The sequence below is a fragment of the Bombina bombina genome, chromosome 2 (genome assembly GCF_027579735.1).
Source record: "Bombina bombina isolate aBomBom1 chromosome 2, aBomBom1.pri, whole genome shotgun sequence".
NCBI lineage: Eukaryota > Metazoa > Chordata > Amphibia > Anura > Bombinatoridae > Bombina > Bombina bombina.
In genome coordinates this window covers 104,868,472-104,889,413 of record NC_069500.1, presented here as the reverse complement: position 1 = coordinate 104,889,413, position 20,942 = coordinate 104,868,472, and the positions used below count along the sequence as shown (strand labels likewise).

At 38.1% G+C, this 20,942-nt stretch overlaps 1 protein-coding gene across 1 annotated transcript in view; it reads left to right on the top strand.

The window, feature by feature from the left end:
- CAPSL (calcyphosine like) overlaps nt 1-20,942 on the top strand; it is a 136,452-nt gene that overhangs the window by 54,856 nt on the left and 60,654 nt on the right. The window contains exon 2 of the mRNA XM_053701206.1: nt 13,044-13,180. Within this exon, the coding sequence (XP_053557181.1) occupies nt 13,044-13,180 (137 nt within the window). The remainder of the gene's footprint in view (nt 1-13,043; nt 13,181-20,942) is intronic.

The following is a 20,942-nucleotide window of genomic DNA, read 5'->3' as shown; positions in this document are numbered from 1 at the left end:
AAACACCTATTTCTTTCATGTAATTAGCAAGAGTCCATGAGCTAGTGACGTATGGGATATACATTCCTACCAGGAGGGGCAAAGTTTCCCAAACCTTAAAATGCCTATAAATACACCCCTCACCACACCCACAATTCAGTTTTACAAACTTTGCCTCCGATGGAGGTGGTGAAGTAAGTTTGTGCTAGATTCTACGTTGATATGCGCTCCGCAGCAAGTTGGAGCCCGGTTTTCCTCTCAGCGTGCAGTGAATGTCAGAGGGATGTAAGGAGAGTATTGCCTATTTGAATGCAGTGATCTCCTTCTACGGGGTCTATTTCATAGGTTCTCTGTTATCGGTCGTAGAGATTCATCTCTTACCTCCCTTTTCAGATCGACGATATACTCTTATATATACCATTACCTCTGCTGATTCTCGTTTCAGTACTGGTTTGGCTTTCTACAAACATGTAGATGAGTGTCCTGGGGTAAGTAAATCTTATTTTCTGTGACACTCTAAGCTATGGTTGGGCACTTTGTTTATAAAGTTCTAAATATATGTATTCAAACATTTATTTGCCTTGACTCAGAATGTTCAACATTCCTTATTTTTCAGACAGTCAGTTTCATATTTGGGATAAATGCATTTGTTTCAATCATTTTTTCTTACCTTAAAAAATTAGACTTTTTCCCTGTGGGCTGTTAGGCTCGCGGGGGCAGAAAATGCTTCATTTTATTGCGTCATTCTTGGCGCGGACTTTTTTGGCGCAAAATTTTTTTTCTGTTTCCGGCGTCATATGTGTCGCCGGAAGTTGCGTCATTTTTTGACGTTTTTTTTGCGTCAAAAATGTCGGCGTTCCGGATGTGGCGTCATTTTTGGCGCCAAAAGCATTTAGGCGCCAAATAATGTGGGCGTCTTTTTTGGCGCTAAAAAATATGGGCGTCATTTTTGTCTCCACATTATTTAAGTCTCATTATTTATTGCTTCTGGTTGCTAGAAGCTTGTTCACTGGCATTTTTTTCCCATTCCTGAAACTGTCATTTAAGGAATTTGATCAATTTTGCTTTATATGTTGTTTTTTTTTTTGTTTTTGTTTTTTTTTCTTTTACATATTGCAAGATGTTCCACGTTGCAACTGAGTCAGAAGATACTTCAGGAAAATCACTGCCCAGTGCTGGAGCTACCAAGCTAAGTGTATCTGCTATAAACTTTTGGTATCTGTTTCTCCAGCTGTTGTTTGTATTGCATGTCATGTCAAACGTATTAATGCAGATAAAATTTCCTTTAGTACTGTTACACTACCTGTTGCTGTTTCGTCAACATCTAATTTTCAGAGTGTTCCTGATAACATAAGAGATTTTATTTTTTTTAAAATCCATTAAGAAGGCTATGTCTGTTATTTCTCCTTCTAGTATACATAAAAGTCTTTTAAAACTTCTCTTTTTTCAGATGAATTTTTAAATGAACATCATCATTCTGATACTGATAATGGTTCTTCTGGTTCAGAGGTTTCTGTCTCAGAGGTTGATGCTGATAAATCTTTGTATTTGTTCAAGATGGAATTTATTCGTTCTTTACTTAAAGAAGTATTATTTGCATTAGAAATAGAGGATTCTGGTCCTCTTGATACTAAATGTAAACGTTTAAATAAGGTTTTTAAATCTCCTGTAGTTATTCCAGAAGTGTTTAATCTCCCTGATGCTATTTCTGAAGTAATTTCCAGGGAATGGAATAATTTGGGTAATTTATTTACTCCTTCTAGACGTTTAAGCAATTATATCCTGTGCCATCTGACAGATTAGAGTTTTTTGGGACAAAAATCCCTAAGGTTTTGGGGCTGTCTCTACTCCTGCTAATGTATTACTATTCCTACGGCAGATAGTACTTCATTTAAGGATCCTTTAGATAGGAAAATTGAATCCTCTCTAAGAAAAGCTTACTTATGTTCAGGTAATCTTCTTAGACCTGCCATATTTTTAGCGGATGTTGCTGCAGCTTCAACTTTTTGGTTAGAAGCTTTAGCGCAACAAGTAACAGATCATAATTTTATAGCATTATTATTATTCTATAACATGCTAATAATTTTATTGGTGATACCATCTTTTGATATCATTAGAGTTGATGTCAGGTATATGTCTCTAGCTATTTTAGCTAGAAAAGCTTTATGGATTAAACTTGGAATGCTGATATGTCTTCTAAGTCAACTTTGCTTTCCCTTTCTTTCCAGGGTAAATAATCATTTTCGTTCCTTTCCTCACAACAAGGAACAAAAGCCTGATCCTTCATCCTCAGGAGCGGTATCAGTTTGGAAACTATTTCCAGTTTGGAATATATCCAAGCCTTATAGAAACCTATAGCCAGCTCCTAAGTACCTATGAAGATGTGGCCCTTATTCCAGCTTAGCTGGTATGGGGCAGATTACGTTTTCTTCAAAGAAATTTGGATCAATTCCGTTCTAAATCTCTGGTTTCAGAACATTGTTTCAGAAAGGTACAGAATTGGCTTCAAGTTAAGGCCTCCTGCTAAGAGATTTTTTTCTTTCCCGTGTCCCAGTTAACACAGCAAAAGCTCAGCATTTCTGAAATGTGTTTTAGATCTAGAGTTGGCTGGAGTATTTATGCCAGTTCCAGTTCTGGAACAGGGGCTGGGGTTTTATTTTATCTCTTCATTGTACCAAAGAAGGTCAATTCCTTCAGACCAGTTCCGGATCTATCATTATTGAATCGTTATGTTAGGATACCAACATTCAAGATGGTTACTGTAGGACTATCCTGCCTTTTGTTTAGCAAGGGCATTATATGTCTACAATAGATTTACAGGATGTGTATCTGCATATTCCGATTCATCCAGATCACTTTTAGTGTCTGAGATTCTCTTTTTAGACAAGCATTACCAGTTTTGTGGCTCTACCGTTTGGCCTAGCCTCAGTTCCAAGAATTTTTTTAAAAAGTTCTCGGTGCCCTTCTTTCTGTAATCAGAGAACAGGGTTTTGGTATTTCCTTATTTGGACGTTATCTTGGTACTTGCTCAGTCTTCTCATTTTCGAAGAATCTCATACGAATCGACTTGTGTTGTTTCTTCAAGTTCATGGTTGGAGGATCAATTTACCAATCAGTTCATTGATTCCTCAGACAAGGGTAACCTTTTTAGGTTTCTAGATAGATTCAGTGTCTATGACTCTGTCCTTGTCAGACAAGAGAAGTTTAACATTGATATCAGCTTGTCAAAACCTTCAGTCACAATCATTCCCTTTGGTAGCCTTATGCATGGAAATGTTGGGTCTTAGGACTGCCGCATCAGATGCGATCTCCTTTGCTCGTTTTCACATGCGACCTCTTCAGCTCTGTATGCTGAACCAATGGTGCAGGGATTACTCAAAGATATCTCAATTAATATCTTTAAACCGATTTTACGACACTCTCTGACATGGTGGACAGATCACCATCGTTTAGTTCAGGGGGCTTCTTTGTTCTTCCGACCTGGACTATAATCTCAACAGATGCAAGTCTTACAGGTTGGGAAGCTGTGTGGGGGTATCTGACGGCACAAGGGGTTTGGGAATCTCAGGAGGTGAGTTTTCCGATCAATATTTTGGAACTCCGTGCAATTTTCAGAGCTCTTCAGTCTTGGCCTCTTCTGAAGAGAGAGTTGTTCATTTGTTTTCAGATAGACAATGTCACAACTGTGGCATACATCAATCATCAAAGTCCTCTGGCTATGAAAGAAGTATCTCGAATTTTGGTTTGGGCGGAATCCAGCTCCTGTCTAATCTCTGCGGTTCATATCCCAGGTATGGACAATTGGAAAGCGGATTATCTCAGTCGCCAAACGTTGCATCCGGGCGAATGAGTAATCTCCAAGATTCTGAAGGAATGCTCGTTTGTTCTGCTGGTAGCTCCGGCATGGCCTCACAGGTTTTGGTATGCGGATCTTGTCCGGATGGCCTCTTGCCAACCGTGGACTCTTCCGTTAAGACCAGACCTTCTGTCTCAAGGTCCTTTTTTCCATCAGGATCTGAAATCCTTAAATTTAAAGGTATGGAGATTGAACGCTTGATTCTTGGTCAAAGAGGTTTCTCTGACTCTGTGATTAATACTATGTTACAGGCTCGTAAATCTGTATCCAGAGAGATATATTATAGAGTCTGGAAGACTTATATTTCTTGGTGTCTTTCTCATCATTTTTCTTGGCATTCTTTTAGAATACCGAGAATATTACAGTTTCTTCAGGATGGTTTAGATAAGGGTTTGTCCGCAAGTTCCTTGAAAAGACAAATCTCTGCTCTTTCTGTTCTTTTTCACAGAAAGATTGCTATTCTTCCTGATATTCATTGTTTTGTACAAGCTTTGGTTCGTATAAAGCCTGTCATTAAGTCAATTTCTCCTCCTTGGAGTTTGAATTTGGTTCTGGGGGCTCTTCAAGCTCCTCCATTTGAACCTATGCATTCATTGGACATTAAATTACTTTCTTGGAAAGTTTTGTTCCTTTTGGCCATCTCTTCTGCCAGAAGAATTTCTGAATTATCTGCTCTTTCTTGTGAGTCTCCTTTTCTGATTTTTCATCAGGATAAGGCGGTGTTGCGAACTTCTTTTGAATTTTTACCTAAGTTGTGAATTCCAACAACATTAGTAGAGACATTGTGGTTCCTTCATTATGTCCTAATCCTAAGAATTCTAAGGAGAAATCGTTGCATTCTTTGTATGTTGTTAGAGCTTTGAAATATTATGTTGAAGCTACTAAGTCTTTCCGAAAGACTTCTAGTTTATTTGTTATCTTTTCCGGTTCTAGAAAGGCCAGAAAACTTCTGCCATTTCTTTGGCATCTTGGTTGAAATCTTTAATTCATCTTGCCTATGTTGAGTCGGGTAAAACTCCGCCTCAGAGGATTACAGCTCATTCTACTAGGTCAGTTTCTACTTCCTGGGCGTTTAGGAATGAAGCTTCGGTTGTTCAGATTTGCAAAGCGGCGACTTGGTCCTCTTTGCATACTTTTTCCAAATTCTACCATTTTGATGTATTTTCTTCTTCTGAAGCAGTTTTTGGTAGAAAAGTACTTCAGGCAGCGGTTTCAGTTTGAATCTTCTGCTTATGTTTTTCATTAAACTTTATTTTGGGTGTGGATTATTTTCAGCAGGAATTGGCTGTCTTTATTTTATCCCTCCCTCTCTAGTGACTCTTGTGTGGAAAGATCCACATCTTGGGTAGTCATTATCCCATACGTCACTAGCTCATGGACTCTTGCTAATTACATGAAAGAAAACATAATTTATGTAAGAACTTACCTGATAAATTAATTTCTTTCATATTAGCAAGAGTCCATGAGGCCCACCCTTTTTTGTGGTGGTTATGATTTTTTTGTATAAAGCACAATTATTCCAATTCCTTATTTTATATGCTTTCGCACTTTTTTCTTATCACCCCACTTCTTGGCTATTCGTTAAACTGAATTGTGGGTGTGGTGAGGGGTGTATTTATAGGCATTTTAAGGTTTGGGAAACTTTGCCCCTCCTGGTAGGAATGTATATCCCATACGTCACTAGCTCATGGACTCTTGCTAATATGAAAGAAATGAATTTATCAGGTAAGTTCTTACATAAATTATGTTTTATTGTCCCAAGGGCCACCACAGAGAGCCAATTTGATAGCCTAGAAATGTCCCTCCTATAAAAAGTAGAAATTGGAATATAATAAGGGGTTATGACTTTATGCATGCAAGCGTACATCAGGAGTAACCTTGCCTTTCCTTCAAACATATAATCATAGTAGGCAGCAAGGGAAGAGTGGGGGGGGGGATTAAAAGGAGAGAAAAAAAATGAGCATTTAAAATACACACATAACGTATAACAGAGACTTATACAGTAATAACTTCCACCCCCCCCCCATGTATACATTATAGGCATCCCAAAGTCACCGTAAAAAAAGTAGTAGCCTGGCCTTCGTATACCTTGCAACCGATATAAGGCACATATATCTATCCTTTCACGTTCTCTAACCCACACCAACTCTAGTAGCTAAAGTCAGTCCCAAGCAGTATAGTCCAATGGATCTATCAACCACTAGATCCGGTGTGAAAACTGAGCAACTACTTGCAGATTTAGTGATCCAGTGAGTCCCTAGAATATTGTCCCTCTTCCGAAAGAGAAAGCACAACAGAAACGGTCCTCTGCCTCCCCCGTTAATCCAGGCTGATCTTGGGGCATCTCTAGCAAGCTCTTGATGTAGGACCCCGTGCTTTTCCAATCTGCAACTCTAGTGAAGCCAGTCGCTTCCTGCAAACAGGTAGGTCCCATGCAATGCACAGATGGTTCGCCCCCCCCTGCCAGGGACTATAAGAAAATGTGAGAGTTGAACACGGGGATCCATCAATGTAGATACCACCTCAATTGCCTGAGGCTGTGAGCTGTAGCACAGACAAATGTCCTGCCGCTGAACTTCAGATCCCATGGGCACCACTGCTGCAGGCTCCTCTTCTCCACTTTGTGCTCCATCAGAGAATGCAAACGATCAAATCAATCTAACATGCTCTTCTCAAACTCATAAAATAAGGCTTGCATGCGTGTGTACAAATCCTCCATATTTGCAGCTTGGTTATATCTGCAACAAGACAAGTGAATGCAGAGGCACGATGCTTACTCTGCTTACCCCAGTTCCCTGGGGGGGTGCTGAATTCGCTTTCCTTGTAGGCCGCCAAGAGATCTCTGCAGTCAAGTCTGGGAAGCCCCTTTTCTTTCAATATTATTATAGTCCCGTCCAGCCAAGCTTTATCTACTTCATGAAGTTCAGTTTCGTTCTGTATGGATGTAAAAAATCTTGATTACAAGGCGGATTGTAACTCTTTTGTACAGAGCTCCCAGTTTTGCAGCCATCTTAGGCCATAGCCCAGACACGCCCACCTAGCTATGTGTTTTAAGCCTAAACCCCTCCTCCACCCAAAAAATGATACAGACGTTTTCAGAGTGTGTGTGTGTGAGTATGTGTGACTTTTACATAGTACATTTATGGTTATTACAGCTTCAAGTAACTCAGTGGATGATGACTCATAAACACTGGTGAGAGTTTTACATTCTAATTAAAATGCAAATAATTAATAAAAACTACTTTAACATATATTTATATTTACTGATTTTTTTTTAGCTTTGCAGTGTCTGTGGTTTGTTAATGGGACAGTATACACCAATTTTTATATAACTGAATGCAATAGCCACTACTATAAAGAATAATATGCACAGATACTGATATAAAAATCCAGTATAAAACTGTTTAAAAACTTACCTAGAAGCTTCCAGTTTAGCGCTGTTAAAAAGGAAGCTAGAACACCCACTTTAAAGGGACACTCAATCAAAATTAAACTTTCATTATTCAGATAGAGCATGCCATTTTAAAACAACTTTCCAATTTACGTACATTATCTAAATGTGCACAGTCTTTTTATATTTAAACTTTTTGAGTCACCAGCTCCTACTGAGCATGTGCAAGAAGTGTGTATGCATTTCTGAATGGCTGATGGCTGTCACATGGTACGTGTATGCATTTGTGATTGGCTGATGGCTGTCACATGGTACAGGGGGAGTGGAAAAAGACATACCTTTTAAAATTGTCAGAAAAAAATCTACTACTCATTTGAAGTTCAGATTAAGTGCTATTACAGTGTCTTGTTATCTTGCATTTGCTGATTATGCAAATCTACTGTGTTGACTGGTCCTTTAAATTGGAAATAACAGACCCTCCCCCTTCCTCTGCATATATAAAGACTCTTGAAGGGACATGAAACCCCCAAAAAATCTTTCATGATTCAGATAGAGAATATAATTTTAAACAACTTTCTAATTTACTTCTATTATCTAATTTGTTTCATTCTCTTGGTATGCTTTGTTGAAGGAGCAGCATTGTACTACTGATTTCTAACTGAACACATGGGTGAGCCAATGACAATCAGTATATATATGCAGCCACCAATCAACAGCTAGAGCCTAGGTTCTCTGCTGTGCCTGAGCTTATCTAGATAAACCTTTCAGCAAAGCATAACAAGAGAAGAAAGCAAATTAAATAATAGAACTAAATTGGAAAGTTTTTTAAAATTGTATTCTCTATCTGAATTGTGAAAGAAAATTTTGGGTTTCATGTCCCTTTAACACAAACAGGAGCAAGCTGGAGTAGGTATACATCAGTATTCTCCTAAAACTTTGGGACTTGGTTAGGAGTCTTAAAATCAGAGCAATGTTATTTATTTAAAAAGAAGCAAAACTATACATTTATGCAAAGAAAAATCGAGTGTATAATGTCCCTTTAACAGTTTCTAAATGCTCAAGTCTTTATTCTGAGGCCGAAGATAAGGAATACTATTTATAACAATATACTTACAGATAATGTTCAACTAATAATTAAATCTCTTACATATAGATTATTAAAACAATAAATGCATCCTTTAATTTTTTCTTTAACAAAGTAATCCTGGTTGTTTTTGTGACTTTTGTAGCATTTATAAGTACTTTTATGAATACTAAAGGTCATCCAGCTGCTAACTGGAAATGGTCATGATAGGAGTCGAGGGGGTATAAATTATGAGTAACTGGTCAAGGGCTGGTTTGGAGTTTCTGCAGTTTAAGCACCTCACTGACGAGGCCCACAAAAGGCCGAAATGATCATCTGGGGTTGTTGTTTCTCTTGTTCAGAGAAGAATTTCCTGGTATTTCGGCGCTGGACTGTCATTGGGCAGTAGGGTTGCCACCCAGCCGCTATTTTACCGACACAGCCGGTATTTTTAAGGTTCATGTCAATGTAGAAAATAAAGAATAAATATTGAAAGAAAGTGAAACGTCTTCTGAGTGTGATGAGTACTAGTTATAAACAAATGAACGTTTAAAATCAGTCCTATCAGCTTTAGTTTTTGAGTTATGCTGTTCAATTATTTATGCAAATTTATGTTAATTAGCATGGCCGGTATTTTCTTCCAAGAAAGGTGGCAACCCTATTGGGCAGGGTCAGACTGATATGCTACAGGATTTTTTTTCTCTTTGAAAAGGCATAGAGTGCTAAAAGAGCGTGCCCCCTTAGTTGCAATAGAAATGAACAGGCATGGAAGTTATTCTAGCTTTTGTTCTATCTCAGGGGTGCTGTTCTCTCTCTTCTGATATATATATTTATTTATTTATAAAATATATTACCAGGAAGGATACATTGAGATTTCTCTCGTTTTCAAGTATGTCCTGGGATCACAAAACATTGCATTGATACAATAGGGTACAATAAAATACAAAAACAACAATAATACACAATATATGCAAAATGTAACATAGAACAGGTAGGAAATATATAATCAACCATGACAGGAGCATTCTGTTTTGAGATATGTAGAGAGGGATCTCTTAAAGGATATTAGGCTTGGGGAAGGTTTGAAAGTGCGCGGGAGGTAATTCTATAACTGTGGTGCTCTGTAGGAAAAAGTGGATCGAGCTGCTTTCTTTTTGTATTGAGGCAAGCTATCCATGATAGGCATCAGCTTTTGCTGTACAATCTTTTCTTTCACTGTAGGGCTGAGGCAAGATTTGTTTCTGTACAGGGCACCTAGTTTTGGATAAAGTTTAGATGCAAGTTTTTCTATGTGGAGGCCAAAAAATAGATTAGGGTCTAACAACATACCCAAGTATTTGAAAGAATGGACTGCGGTCAGCGAGCAATTGGATTTTGTTTTGATGGGTAGATGGGAATTTTGTAATTTGTGTAATTTAGGTCTCGTTCCAAAGATAATTGTGACTGTTTTGTCAGTGTTTAGGAAGAGTTTGTTTTTTGAGATCCACTTTTCTACCTCTGTGAACTGGTCTTGGAGCACTGCTTCAAGCTGCGACAGATTGGAATTGTTTGCATAGATTACTGTGTCATCTGCATACATGTGGACAGTTGAGGACTTGCAGACATTAGGCAGATCATTTATAAATAATGTGAATAGTAGGGGTGCGCGAATGGAACCTTGGGGAACACCACACGTGACTGGGAGAGGGAGGGAGTCACTGTTAGAAATGGAGACATATTGTGATCGATTTGATACATATGATCAAAACCAGGTTAACAGACGATCAGCAATACCAGAGTTTTTAATTTGAGAAGTAGTATATCATGGTCTACTGTGTCAAAGGCCTTTGCAAAATCAAGGAAAATAGCTCCGGTTAGTAATCCATGTTCCATGCCAGTTTGGATGTCGTTGCAAACTTTTAGGAGGGCAGTTGTAGTGGAGTGATTCAGGCGAAAACCTGATTGATCAGGGGTCAGATAGTTAGAAAGTTGGTAATACTCGCATAATTGCGTATGGACGCATTTTTCTAAATTTTTTGACAATACAGGGAGCAATGATATTGGGCGATAGTTAGAAACCAAGGTTAACTCCCCACTTTTATGAATAGGCACTACTCTTGCAGTTTTCCAGAGTTTGGGTATGTATCCAGACATCAAAGATTCATTAATTAGGGTTGTGACAGGCTTAGCAATTGCCGGCGCACTGAGCTTCAACAGCATTGCTGGTATTTGATCAGGTCCAGACTGGTTTTTCATTTTTAGATTATTAAGGTGTTTCTTAATGACATTGATGGGTACAGGTCTAAAATTGAACTTCTCTATATTGGGTCTTTGCTGTTTTAGTGGGGCCTGATCCACATTTCTAGTTTCAAGATGCGTGCCATTTATTAGTTTGTCAATCAGGGTGGTGGAGCATCCGACAAAATAATTGTTAAAGGCATTTGCTACTTCTAAGACAGTGGAGGGTGGGAGTGGATTGGTGGATTTTGTAAGTTATTTATGAGTTTCCAAAACTTTCTAGGGTTAGATATGTTATTGTTTAGATTTTCACAGAAATATTGGGCCTTGGTCAATTTTGTTTGTTTAGTGCATATATTTCGCCATTGTCTATATACACAGTGATCGTTCATAGAGCCAGTATGCTTGAACTTTGACCACAATGAATCCCGAAACTGGTACATTTGAATGAGGTCAGCTGTGATCCAATTTAAGTGTGCTCCTTTTACTCTCACCTTACGCAGCGGGGCATGTAAATTCCAAAATTGTAGGAGTTCAGACTGAAAGAATTCAACTGCAGAGTCTAGATCTGGGATTAGGTTTAATCTGTGCCAGGGGAGGTTCTTGATGTCATTTAGAAATGATTGAATATTACATTTTTTGAAGGACCTGGTGATTTTAACCTTGGGAGAGGATTTAGTTGCCTTTATTTTGCGCACGCAGTACACTATGCAGTGGTCACTGAAATTGTTAGGGAGAACACCTGCCTCCTGGATTCGGTCGGGAGAAGTGGAGAGAATTCAATCGAGCAGGGTATGATTATGCCTTTTGATGTTTATGCGAGTTGGGGAGGAGATTAATTCCGTTAGCTGCAATGATTTAAACAGCGAGTGACAACTATTATTTTTTGGATTCGGCCAATCAATATTAAAATCTCCAAAAACCAAATTTTCACTTTTTGGGTTTTGAGCTATGGTTTCACTAAGGAGATGGTCTATGTCAGAAATGGAATGCACTAGGGTTGCACCGATACCATTTTTTTAAGACTGAGTGCAAGTACCGATACTTGTTTTCAAATACTCGCCGATACCAATTACCAATACTTTTTTTTAATGTCATGTGACAGTTTACCAAGCACAATACAGACTAATTATTTAAGATTCCTTCTTTATAATTATGAAAGACTGTAGCTCAAAAGACATTATGAAATAATAAAACAGGTATTTTATAAGAGCAATAAGAGCAATTTGTATTGGCAGAACAGTAGTAAACAATTTTTAGTTTAGTCTCCACTCCAGCTTTAATTAAAATGGGAACATGCAGTTTGAAAAAAACACCACAAGATAGCATATGGGTAGTAAGTGGAGGTATCGGTTTAAGTATCGGTGCATTTGCACGAGTACAAGTACTCATGCAAGTACTTGGTATCGGTACCGATACCGATACTAGTATCGGTATCGGTGCAACCATAGAATGCACAGGGGATCTAGGTGGGCGGTAGATTCCTGCAACAATGATTGATTTACTGCACGGTATCTCAATTATGCCAGAAAGGAAATCAAAGGTGGCAGGACAGCTAGATTTTTGTAAGGGGGTGAACTTTGTGGAATTGTCAACATAAATTACAATGCAGACTCCTCTGTTTGCTCTGTCAATTCTATGGCATGAATACCCATGCATTGCAATTGTCAGGTATTTTTGCAGTTAGCCACGATTCAGAGATAACAATGATTTTGGGCTTGTATTGCAAACACCAAGCTTGCAGTGCATCGATTTTTGGTAGTAAGCTGCAGATATTACAGTGCACAAAGGAGAGGCCTTTTTTAGCTGGAAGGCTAGGAATGGAATTTGCTGGGGGACCAGGGTTAGACTCTACATCATTTGCAAGGGCAAGTAACATAAGGAATAGGACATAGTTTTTGTTTGGCTATATAGTGAATGGGATACTTTATATCAGCATGACCACTAAATAAAAAAATAAAAAAAGCTCTACTCTGATTGGCTGTATTCTTGCTGGCTTTACAGCCTTGCTTCAAAAAAGGTAAGCATATTTAGGTGGCTTGTTAGTGGTTTGTGTTCAGGTGTTCAGGAAATGCAAATAAGAATATTGTATCAAAGTGAATTTGGTATATGGTGTATAGTGTTCTCCCCAGGACCTTTTTGTACCACCCGGCTGTTTTTACTGAACCCCTGGCTAAATTTTTAACCAATATTAAGCTAAAATTAGCTAATATTAAAAAATTTCAATTTTTATTCCACAAATTATCATTAAATACCTTAATTTGTGATTAATACCTTTATGCAATTAATTTGTGATTTGAATAGCAGAAAATGATATCATATTTGAAAATATTACACTGCCCCCACCCGGCTACTTCATAATGCTACCTGGCTACTTTATAATGCTTGCAAAATTATCTGTTTAGAACACTGATATACATATATTTGCCCAGTTTTAATTCTAGTTATATAATTATACATTTTCCCCTTAAGGATGAATGAGCCTGTCATAAAGTAGAAATCTACTTAATAATATCATCTCATCTTATTACTTTCAGATGGCTGGCACCGCGAGGCATGATCGAGAAATGGCCATGCAGGCTAAAAAAAATCTTTCTAGCTGCAAAGATCCAGTGGAAAGGTTACGCCTCCAATGTCTGTCCCGAGGTTCTGCTGGCATCAAAGGTTTGGGCCGGTATGTCAGTATCACCAAATCCTGCCCCTGACTGCATTTAAAGGGACATTAAAGGGACATAAAACAAGTTGGGATAGAGACCAAATATAATACTATGTACTTTAATTACTTTACCTGCAGATTTATACTGCAGAGCCTCGCCATTAACCCTTTCTTTTTAGTTTCTGAATTGTAAATTCTAACTTCCCCCACACATTTCCTTCTATGGCTGTATCTATATCTATATCTATTGTTGTATTGGTAGAATGCAAAAGTGCATAGGGATTATCTGCTGGAGCATGCCAAGAAGATGTGAAATACAATGCCTGGGTCTAAACACTGATAAGGGGGGTGGAATTGACTGCTCCAGGCAGCTTAGCTATGTAATTCATTTAGCTTATTTTTGAAAATGATTTTTAAACACATTTTCTTTCATGTAATTAGCAAGAGTCCATGAGCTAGTGACGTATGGGATATACATTCCTACCAGGAGGGGCAAAGTTTCCCAAACCTCAAAATGCCTATAAATACACCCCTCACCACACCCACAATTCAGTTTTACAAACTTTGCCTCCGATGGAGGTGGTGAAGTAAGTTTGTGCTAGATTCTACGTTGATATGCGCTCCGCAGCAAGTTGGAGCCCGGTTTTCCTCTCAGCGTGCAGTGAATGTCAGAGGGATGTGAGGAGAGTATTGCCTATTTGAATGCAGTGATCTCCTTCTAAGGGGTCTATTTCATAGGTTCTCTGTTATCGGTCGTAGAGATTCATCTCTTACCTCCCTTTTCAGATCGACGATATACTCTTATATATACCATTACCTCTGCTGATTCTCGTTTCAGTACTGGTTTGGCTATCTGCTATATGTAGATGAGTGTCCTGGGGTAAGTAAGTCTTATTTTTTGTGACACTCCTAGCTATGGTTGGGCACTTTGTTTATAAAGTTCTAAATATATGTATTCAAACATTTATTTGCCTTGACTCAGAATGTTCAACTTTCCTTATTTTCAGACAGTCAGTTTCATATTTGGGATAATGCATTTTAATTTAACATTTTTCTTACCTTAAAATTTGACGTTTTCCCTGTGGGCTGTTAGGCTCGCGGGGGCTGAAAATGCTTCATTTTATTGCGTCATTCTTGGCGCAGACTTTTTTGGCGCAAAAATTCTATTTCCGTTTCCGGCGTCATACGTGTCGCCGGAAGTTGCGTCATTTTTTGACGTTATTTTGCGCCAAAAATGTCGGGGTTCCGGATGTGGCGTCATTTTTGGCGCCAAAAAGCATTTAGGCGCCAAATAATGTGGGCGTCTTATTTGGCGCGAAAAAATATGGGCGTCACTTTTGTCTCCACATTATTTAAGTCTCATTTTTTATTGCTTCTGGTTGCTAGAAGCTTGTTCTTTGGCATTTCTTTCCCATTCCTGTCATTTAAGGAATTTGATCAATTTTGCTTTATATATATGTTGTTTTTTCTCTTACATATTGCAAGATGTCTCACGTTGCATCTGAGTCAGAAGATACTACAGGAAAATCGCTGTCAAATCGCTGTCAAATGCTGAATCTACCAAAGCTAAGTGTATCTGCTGTAAACTTTTGGTAGCTATTCCTCCAGCTGTTGTTTGTATTGATTGTCATGACAAACTTGTTAAAGCAGATAATATTTCCTTTAGTAAAGTACCATTGCCTGTTGCAGTTCCTTCAACATCTAAGGTGCAGAATGTTCCTGATAATATAAGAGATTTTGTTTCTGAATCCATAAAGAAGGCTATGTCTGTTATTTCTCCTTCTAGTAAACGTAAAAAATCTTTTAAAACTTCTCTCCCTACAGATGAATTTTTAAATGAACATCATCATTCTGATTCTGATGATTCCTCTGGTTCAGAGGATTCTGTCTCAGAGGTTGATGCTGATAAATCTTCATATTTATTTAAAATGGAATTTATTCGTTCTTTACTTAAAGAAGTACTAATTGCTTTAGAAATAGAGGATTCTGGTCCTCTTGATACTAATTCTAAACGTTTAGATAAGGTATTTAAAGCTCCTGTGGTTATTCCAGAAGTTTTTCCTGTTCCTAATGCTATTTCTGCAGTAATTTCCAAAGAATGGGATAATTTGGGTAATTCATTTACTCCTTCTAAACGTTTTAAGCAATTATATCCTGTGCCGTCTGACAGATTAGAATTTTGGGACAAGATCCCTAAAGTTGATGGGGCTATTTCTACCCTTGCTAAACGTACTACTATTCCTACGTCAGATGGTACTTCGTTTAAGGATCCTCTAGATAGGAAAATTGAATCCTTTCTAAGAAAAGCTTATCTGTGTTCAGGTAATCTTCTTAGACCTGCTATATCTTTGGCTGATGTTGCTGCAGCTTCAACTTTTTGGTTGGAAACTTTAGCGCAACAAGTAACACATCGTGATTCTCATGATATTATTATTCTTCTACAGCATGCTAATAATTTTATCTGTGATGCCATTTTTGATATTATCAGAGTTGATGTCAGGTTTATGTCTCTAGCTATTTTAGCTAGAAGAGCTTTATGGCTTAAAACTTGGAATGCTGATATGGCTTCTAAATCAACTTTACTTTCCATATCTTTCCAGGGTAACAAATTATTTGGTTCTCAGTTGGATTCCATTATTTCAACTGTTACTGGTGGGAAAGGAACTTTTTTACCACAGGATAAAAAATCTAAAGGTAAAAACAGGGCTAATAATCGTTTTCGTTCCTTTCGTTTCAACAAAGAACAAAAGCCTGATCCTTCATCCTCAGGAGCAGTTTCAGTTTGGAGACCATCTCCAGTCTGGAATAAATCCAAGCCAGCTAGAAAGGCAAAGCCTGCTTCTAAGTCCACATGAAGGTGCGGCCCTCATTCCAGCTCAGCTGGTAGGGGGCAGGTTACGTTTTTTCAAGGAAATTTGGATCAATTCTGTTCACAATCTTTGGATTCAGAGCATTGTTTCAGAAGGGTACAGAATTGGTTTCAAGTTGAGACCTCCTGCAAAGAGATTTTTTCTTTCCCGTGTCCCAGTAAATCCAGTAAAAGCTCAAGCATTTCTGAAATGTGTTTCAGATCTAGAGTTGACTGGAGTAATTATGCCAGTTCCAGTTCCGGAACAGGGGATGGGGTTTTATTCAAATCTCTTCATTGTACCAAAGAAGGAGAATTCTTTCAGACCAGTTCTGGATCTAAAAATATTGAATCGTTATGTAAGGATACCAACGTTCAAGATGGTAACTGTAAGGACTATCTTACCTTTTGTTCAGCAAGGGAATTATATGTCCACAATAGATTTACAGGATGCATATCTGCATATTCCGATTCATCCAGATCATTATCAGTTCCTGAGATTCTCGTTTCTGGACAAGCATTACCAGTTTGTGGCTCTGCCGTTTGGCCTAGCTACAGCTCCAAGAATTTTTACAAAGGTTCTCGGTGCCCTGCTGTCTGTAATCAGAGAACAGGGTATTGTGGTATTTCCTTATTTGGACGATATCTTGGTACTTGCTCAGTCTTTACATTTAGCAGAATCTCATACGAATCGACTTGTGTTGTTTCTTCAAGATCATGGTTGGAGGATCAATTTACCAAAAAGTTCTTTGATTCCTCAGACAAGGGTAACCTTTCTGGGTTTCCAGATGGATTCAGTGTCCATGACTCTGTCTTTAACAGACAAGAGACGTCTAAAGTTGATTGCAGCTTGTCGAAACCTTCAGTCACAATCATTCCCTTCGGTAGCCTTATGCATGGAAATTCTAGGTCTTATGACTGCTGCATCGGACGCGATCCCCTTTGCTCGTTTTCACATGCGACCTCTTCAGCTCTGTATGCTGAAGCAATGGTGCAAGGATTACACGAAGATATCTCAATTAATATCTTTAAAACCGATTGTTCGACACTCTCTAACATGGTGGACAGATCACCATCGTTTAATTCAGGGGGCTTCTTTTGTGCTTCCGACCTGGACTGTAATTTCAACAGATGCAAGTCTCACAGGTTGGGGAGCTGTGTGGGGATCTCTGATGGCACAAGGAGTTTGGGAATCTCAGGAGGTGAGATTACCGATCAATATTTTGGAACTCCGTGCAATTTTCAGAGCTCTTCAGTTTTGGCCTCTTCTGAAGAGAGAATCGTTCATTTGTTTTCAGACAGACAATGTCACAACTGTGGCATACATCAATCATCAAGGAGGGACTCACAGTCCTCTGGCTATGAAAGAAGTATCTCGAATTTTGGTTTGGGCGGAATCCAGCTCCTGTCTAATCTCTGCGGTTCATATCCCAGGTGTAGACAATTGGGAAGCGGATTATCTCAGTCGCCAAACGTTGCATCCGGGCGAATGGTCTCTTCACCCAGAGTTATTTCTTCAGATTGTTCAAATGTGGGAACTTCCAGAAATAGATCTGATGGCGTCCCATCTAAACAAGAAACTTCCCAGGTATCTGTCCAGATCCCGGGATCCTCAGGCGGAGGCAGTGGATGCATTATCACTTCCTTGGAAGTATCATCCTGCCTATATCTTTCCGCCTCTAGTTCTTCTTCCAAGAGTAATCTCCAAGATTCTGAAGGAATGCTCGTTTGTTCTGCTGGTAGCTCCGGCATGGCCTCACAGGTTTTGGTATGCGGATCTTGTCCGTATGGCCTCTTGCCAACCGTGGACTCTTCCGTTAAGACCAGACCTTCTGTCACAAGGTCCTTTTTTCCATCAGGATCTGAAATCCTTAAATTTAAAGGTATGGAGATTGAACGCTTGATTCTTGGTCAAATAGGTTTCTCTGACTCTGTGATTAATACTATGTTACAGGCTCGTAAATCTGTATCTCGAGAGATATATTATAGAGTCTGGAAGACTTATATTTCTTGGTGTCTTTCTCATCATTTTTCCTGGCATTCTTTTAGAATACCGAGAATTTTACAGTTCCTTCAGGATGGTTTAGATAAGGGTTTGTCCGCAAGTTCTTTGAAAGGACAAATCTCTGCTCTTTCTGTTCTTTTTCACAGAAAGATTGCTATTCTTCCTGATATTCATTGTTTTGTACAAGCTTTGGTTCGTATAAAACCTGTCATTAAGTCAATTTCTCCTCCTTGGAGTTTGAATTTGGTTCTGGGAGCTCTTCAAGCTCCTCCGTTTGAACCTATGCATTCATTGGACATTAAATTACTTTCTTGGAAAGTTTTGTTCCTTTTGGCCATCTCTTCTGCCAGAAGAGTTTCTGAATTATCTGCTCTTTCTTGTGAGTCTCCTTTTCTGATTTTTCATCAGGATAAGGCGGTGTTGCGAACTTCTTTTGAATTTTTACCTAAAGTTGTGAATTCCAACAACATTAGTAGAGAAATTGTGGTTCCTTCATTATGTCCTAATCCTAAGAATTCTAAGGAGAAATCGTTGCATTCTTTGGATGTTGTTAGAGCTTTGAAATATTATGTTGAAGCTACGAAATCTTTTCGTAAGACTTCTAGTCTATTTGTTATCTTTTCCGGTTCTAGAAAAGGCCAGAAAGCTTCTGCCATTTCTTTGGCATCTTGGTTGAAATCTTTAATTCATCTTGCCTATGTTGAGTCGGGTAAAACTCCGCCTCAGAGAATTACAGCTCATTCTACTAGGTCAGTTTCTACTTCCTGGGCGTTTAGGAATGAAGCTTCGGTTGACCAGATCTGCAAAGCAGCAACTTGGTCCTCTTTGCATACTTTTACTAAATTCTACCATTTTGATGTATTTTCTTCTTCTGAAGCAGTTTTTGGTAGAAAAGTACTTCAGGCAGCGGTTTCAGTTTGAATCTTCTGCTTATGTTTTTCGTTAAACTTTATTTTGGGTGTGGATTATTTTCAGCAGGAATTGGCTGTCTTTATTTTATCCCTCTCTCTCTAGTGACTCTTGTGTGGAAAGATCCACATCTTGGGTAGTCATTATCCCATACGTCACTAGCTCATGGACTCTTGCTAATTACATGAAAGAAAACATAATTTATGTAAGAACTTACCTGATAAATTCATTTCTTTCATATTAGCAAGAGTCCATGAGGCCCGCCCTTTTTTTGTGGTGGTTATGATTTTGTATAAAGCACAATTATTCCAATTCCTTATTTTATATGCTTTCGCACTTTTTTTATCACCCCACTTCTTGGCTATTCGTTAAACTGAATTGTGGGTGTGGTGAGGGGTGTATTTATAGGCATTTTGAGGTTTGGGAAACTTTGCCCCTCCTGGTAGGAATGTATATCCCATACGTCACTAGCTCATGGACTCTTGCTAATATGAAAGAAATGAATTTATCAGGTAAGTTCTTACATAAATTATGTTTTTTATGCAAACTATTTTTAATTAATCCTGCCCCTGACTGCATTTAAAGGGACATTAAAGGGACATAAAACAAGTTGGGATAGAGACCAAATATAATACTATGTACTTTAATTACTTTACCTGCAGATTTATACTGCAGTGCCTCGCCATTAACCCTTTCTTTTTAGTTTCTGAATTGTAAATTCTAACTTCCCCCACACATTTCCTTCTATGGCTGTATCTATATCTATTGTTGTATTGGTAGAATGCAAAAGTGCATAGGGATTATCTGCTGGAGCATGCCAAGAAGATGTGAAATACAATGCCTGGGTCTAAACACTGATAAGGGGGGTGGAATTGACTGCTCCAGGCAGCTTAGCTATGTAATTCATTTAGCTTATTTTTGAAAATGATTTTTAAACACATTTTTTATGCAAACTATTTTTAATTAATTAGCCCTTTTAGGATGTGCACATATCTCAACCTGTTTTATGCCCATTTAAACACTAAATACATTTTAAGTATAGTATTGAGGTTATTCCCTTTCTCCCTCTAGTCATGGGTGCTGCCATGTTGAGATCTAATTTTCACTACATTTCAGTGCTGATAAGTTTTCAGCAACTCTCCTTCGGATAACTGCAGTGTAACCTAGGTTATAATATGGTGGCATGAAGAGCATTACATGTTTTCAGCAATAGTGTCTCTTTAAGTAATAACATATTTTGGAGTAGATTTTATTCAAGCTGAAAAGTAGTTTTAAAAACAAAACAAAAAAACCCCACCAACAACAAATTCTTAGTAATACCCTAATGAGCAAAAAGTCCAACTCACCTCAGTTAAAGTTCCTTGCTATAAGTAACAAGTGGAAATTATTTTAGAACATACAGTGAAAAGTAAAGGAACTGTACTCAAAACATTTAAATAACATGTGTATATGAAAATGTATCATTTAAATATGTTAAAAAATATGTTTAACCTGAAAATGTTACATAACAACTTAGTACACATTTAATTTCAAACTAGTTCATCAGCGTCTGGTGTCTATTTGGTCATTGGCTAATAAGGACAACTCCTTTAGGTCTATTGATGAAGTGTCAACAAGCTCTACAGGGAAATGCTACTCAGGACAGGAACAAAACAAAACAAAAATAAAATGAAACAAAGCAAAACATTAACTACAATATCTGTTTGTTTTTTTGTCAACAAAAGTCAAATGGTTTTGAAGGCCAGGCGAGGTATTCTGTTAGCATATATATATACTTAAATGTATAAAATCCAATTTTATATAATGTGTTTCCAAAGACATATACCAGCTGCAAAGTATAAATGTATGAAAAATGCTTGTTTTGTTTTATTTTTGGATGTGAAATAGCTATTTTGTTAATTGAAACCACAACCGAATCAAGTGTGGTTTCTTCTGCTGATTCATGTTTACATATTTTTTTTTTTTTATAAACAATACTGCTGCACTGAGATTTTCAGTTTAAGAGACAGTTTCAATTG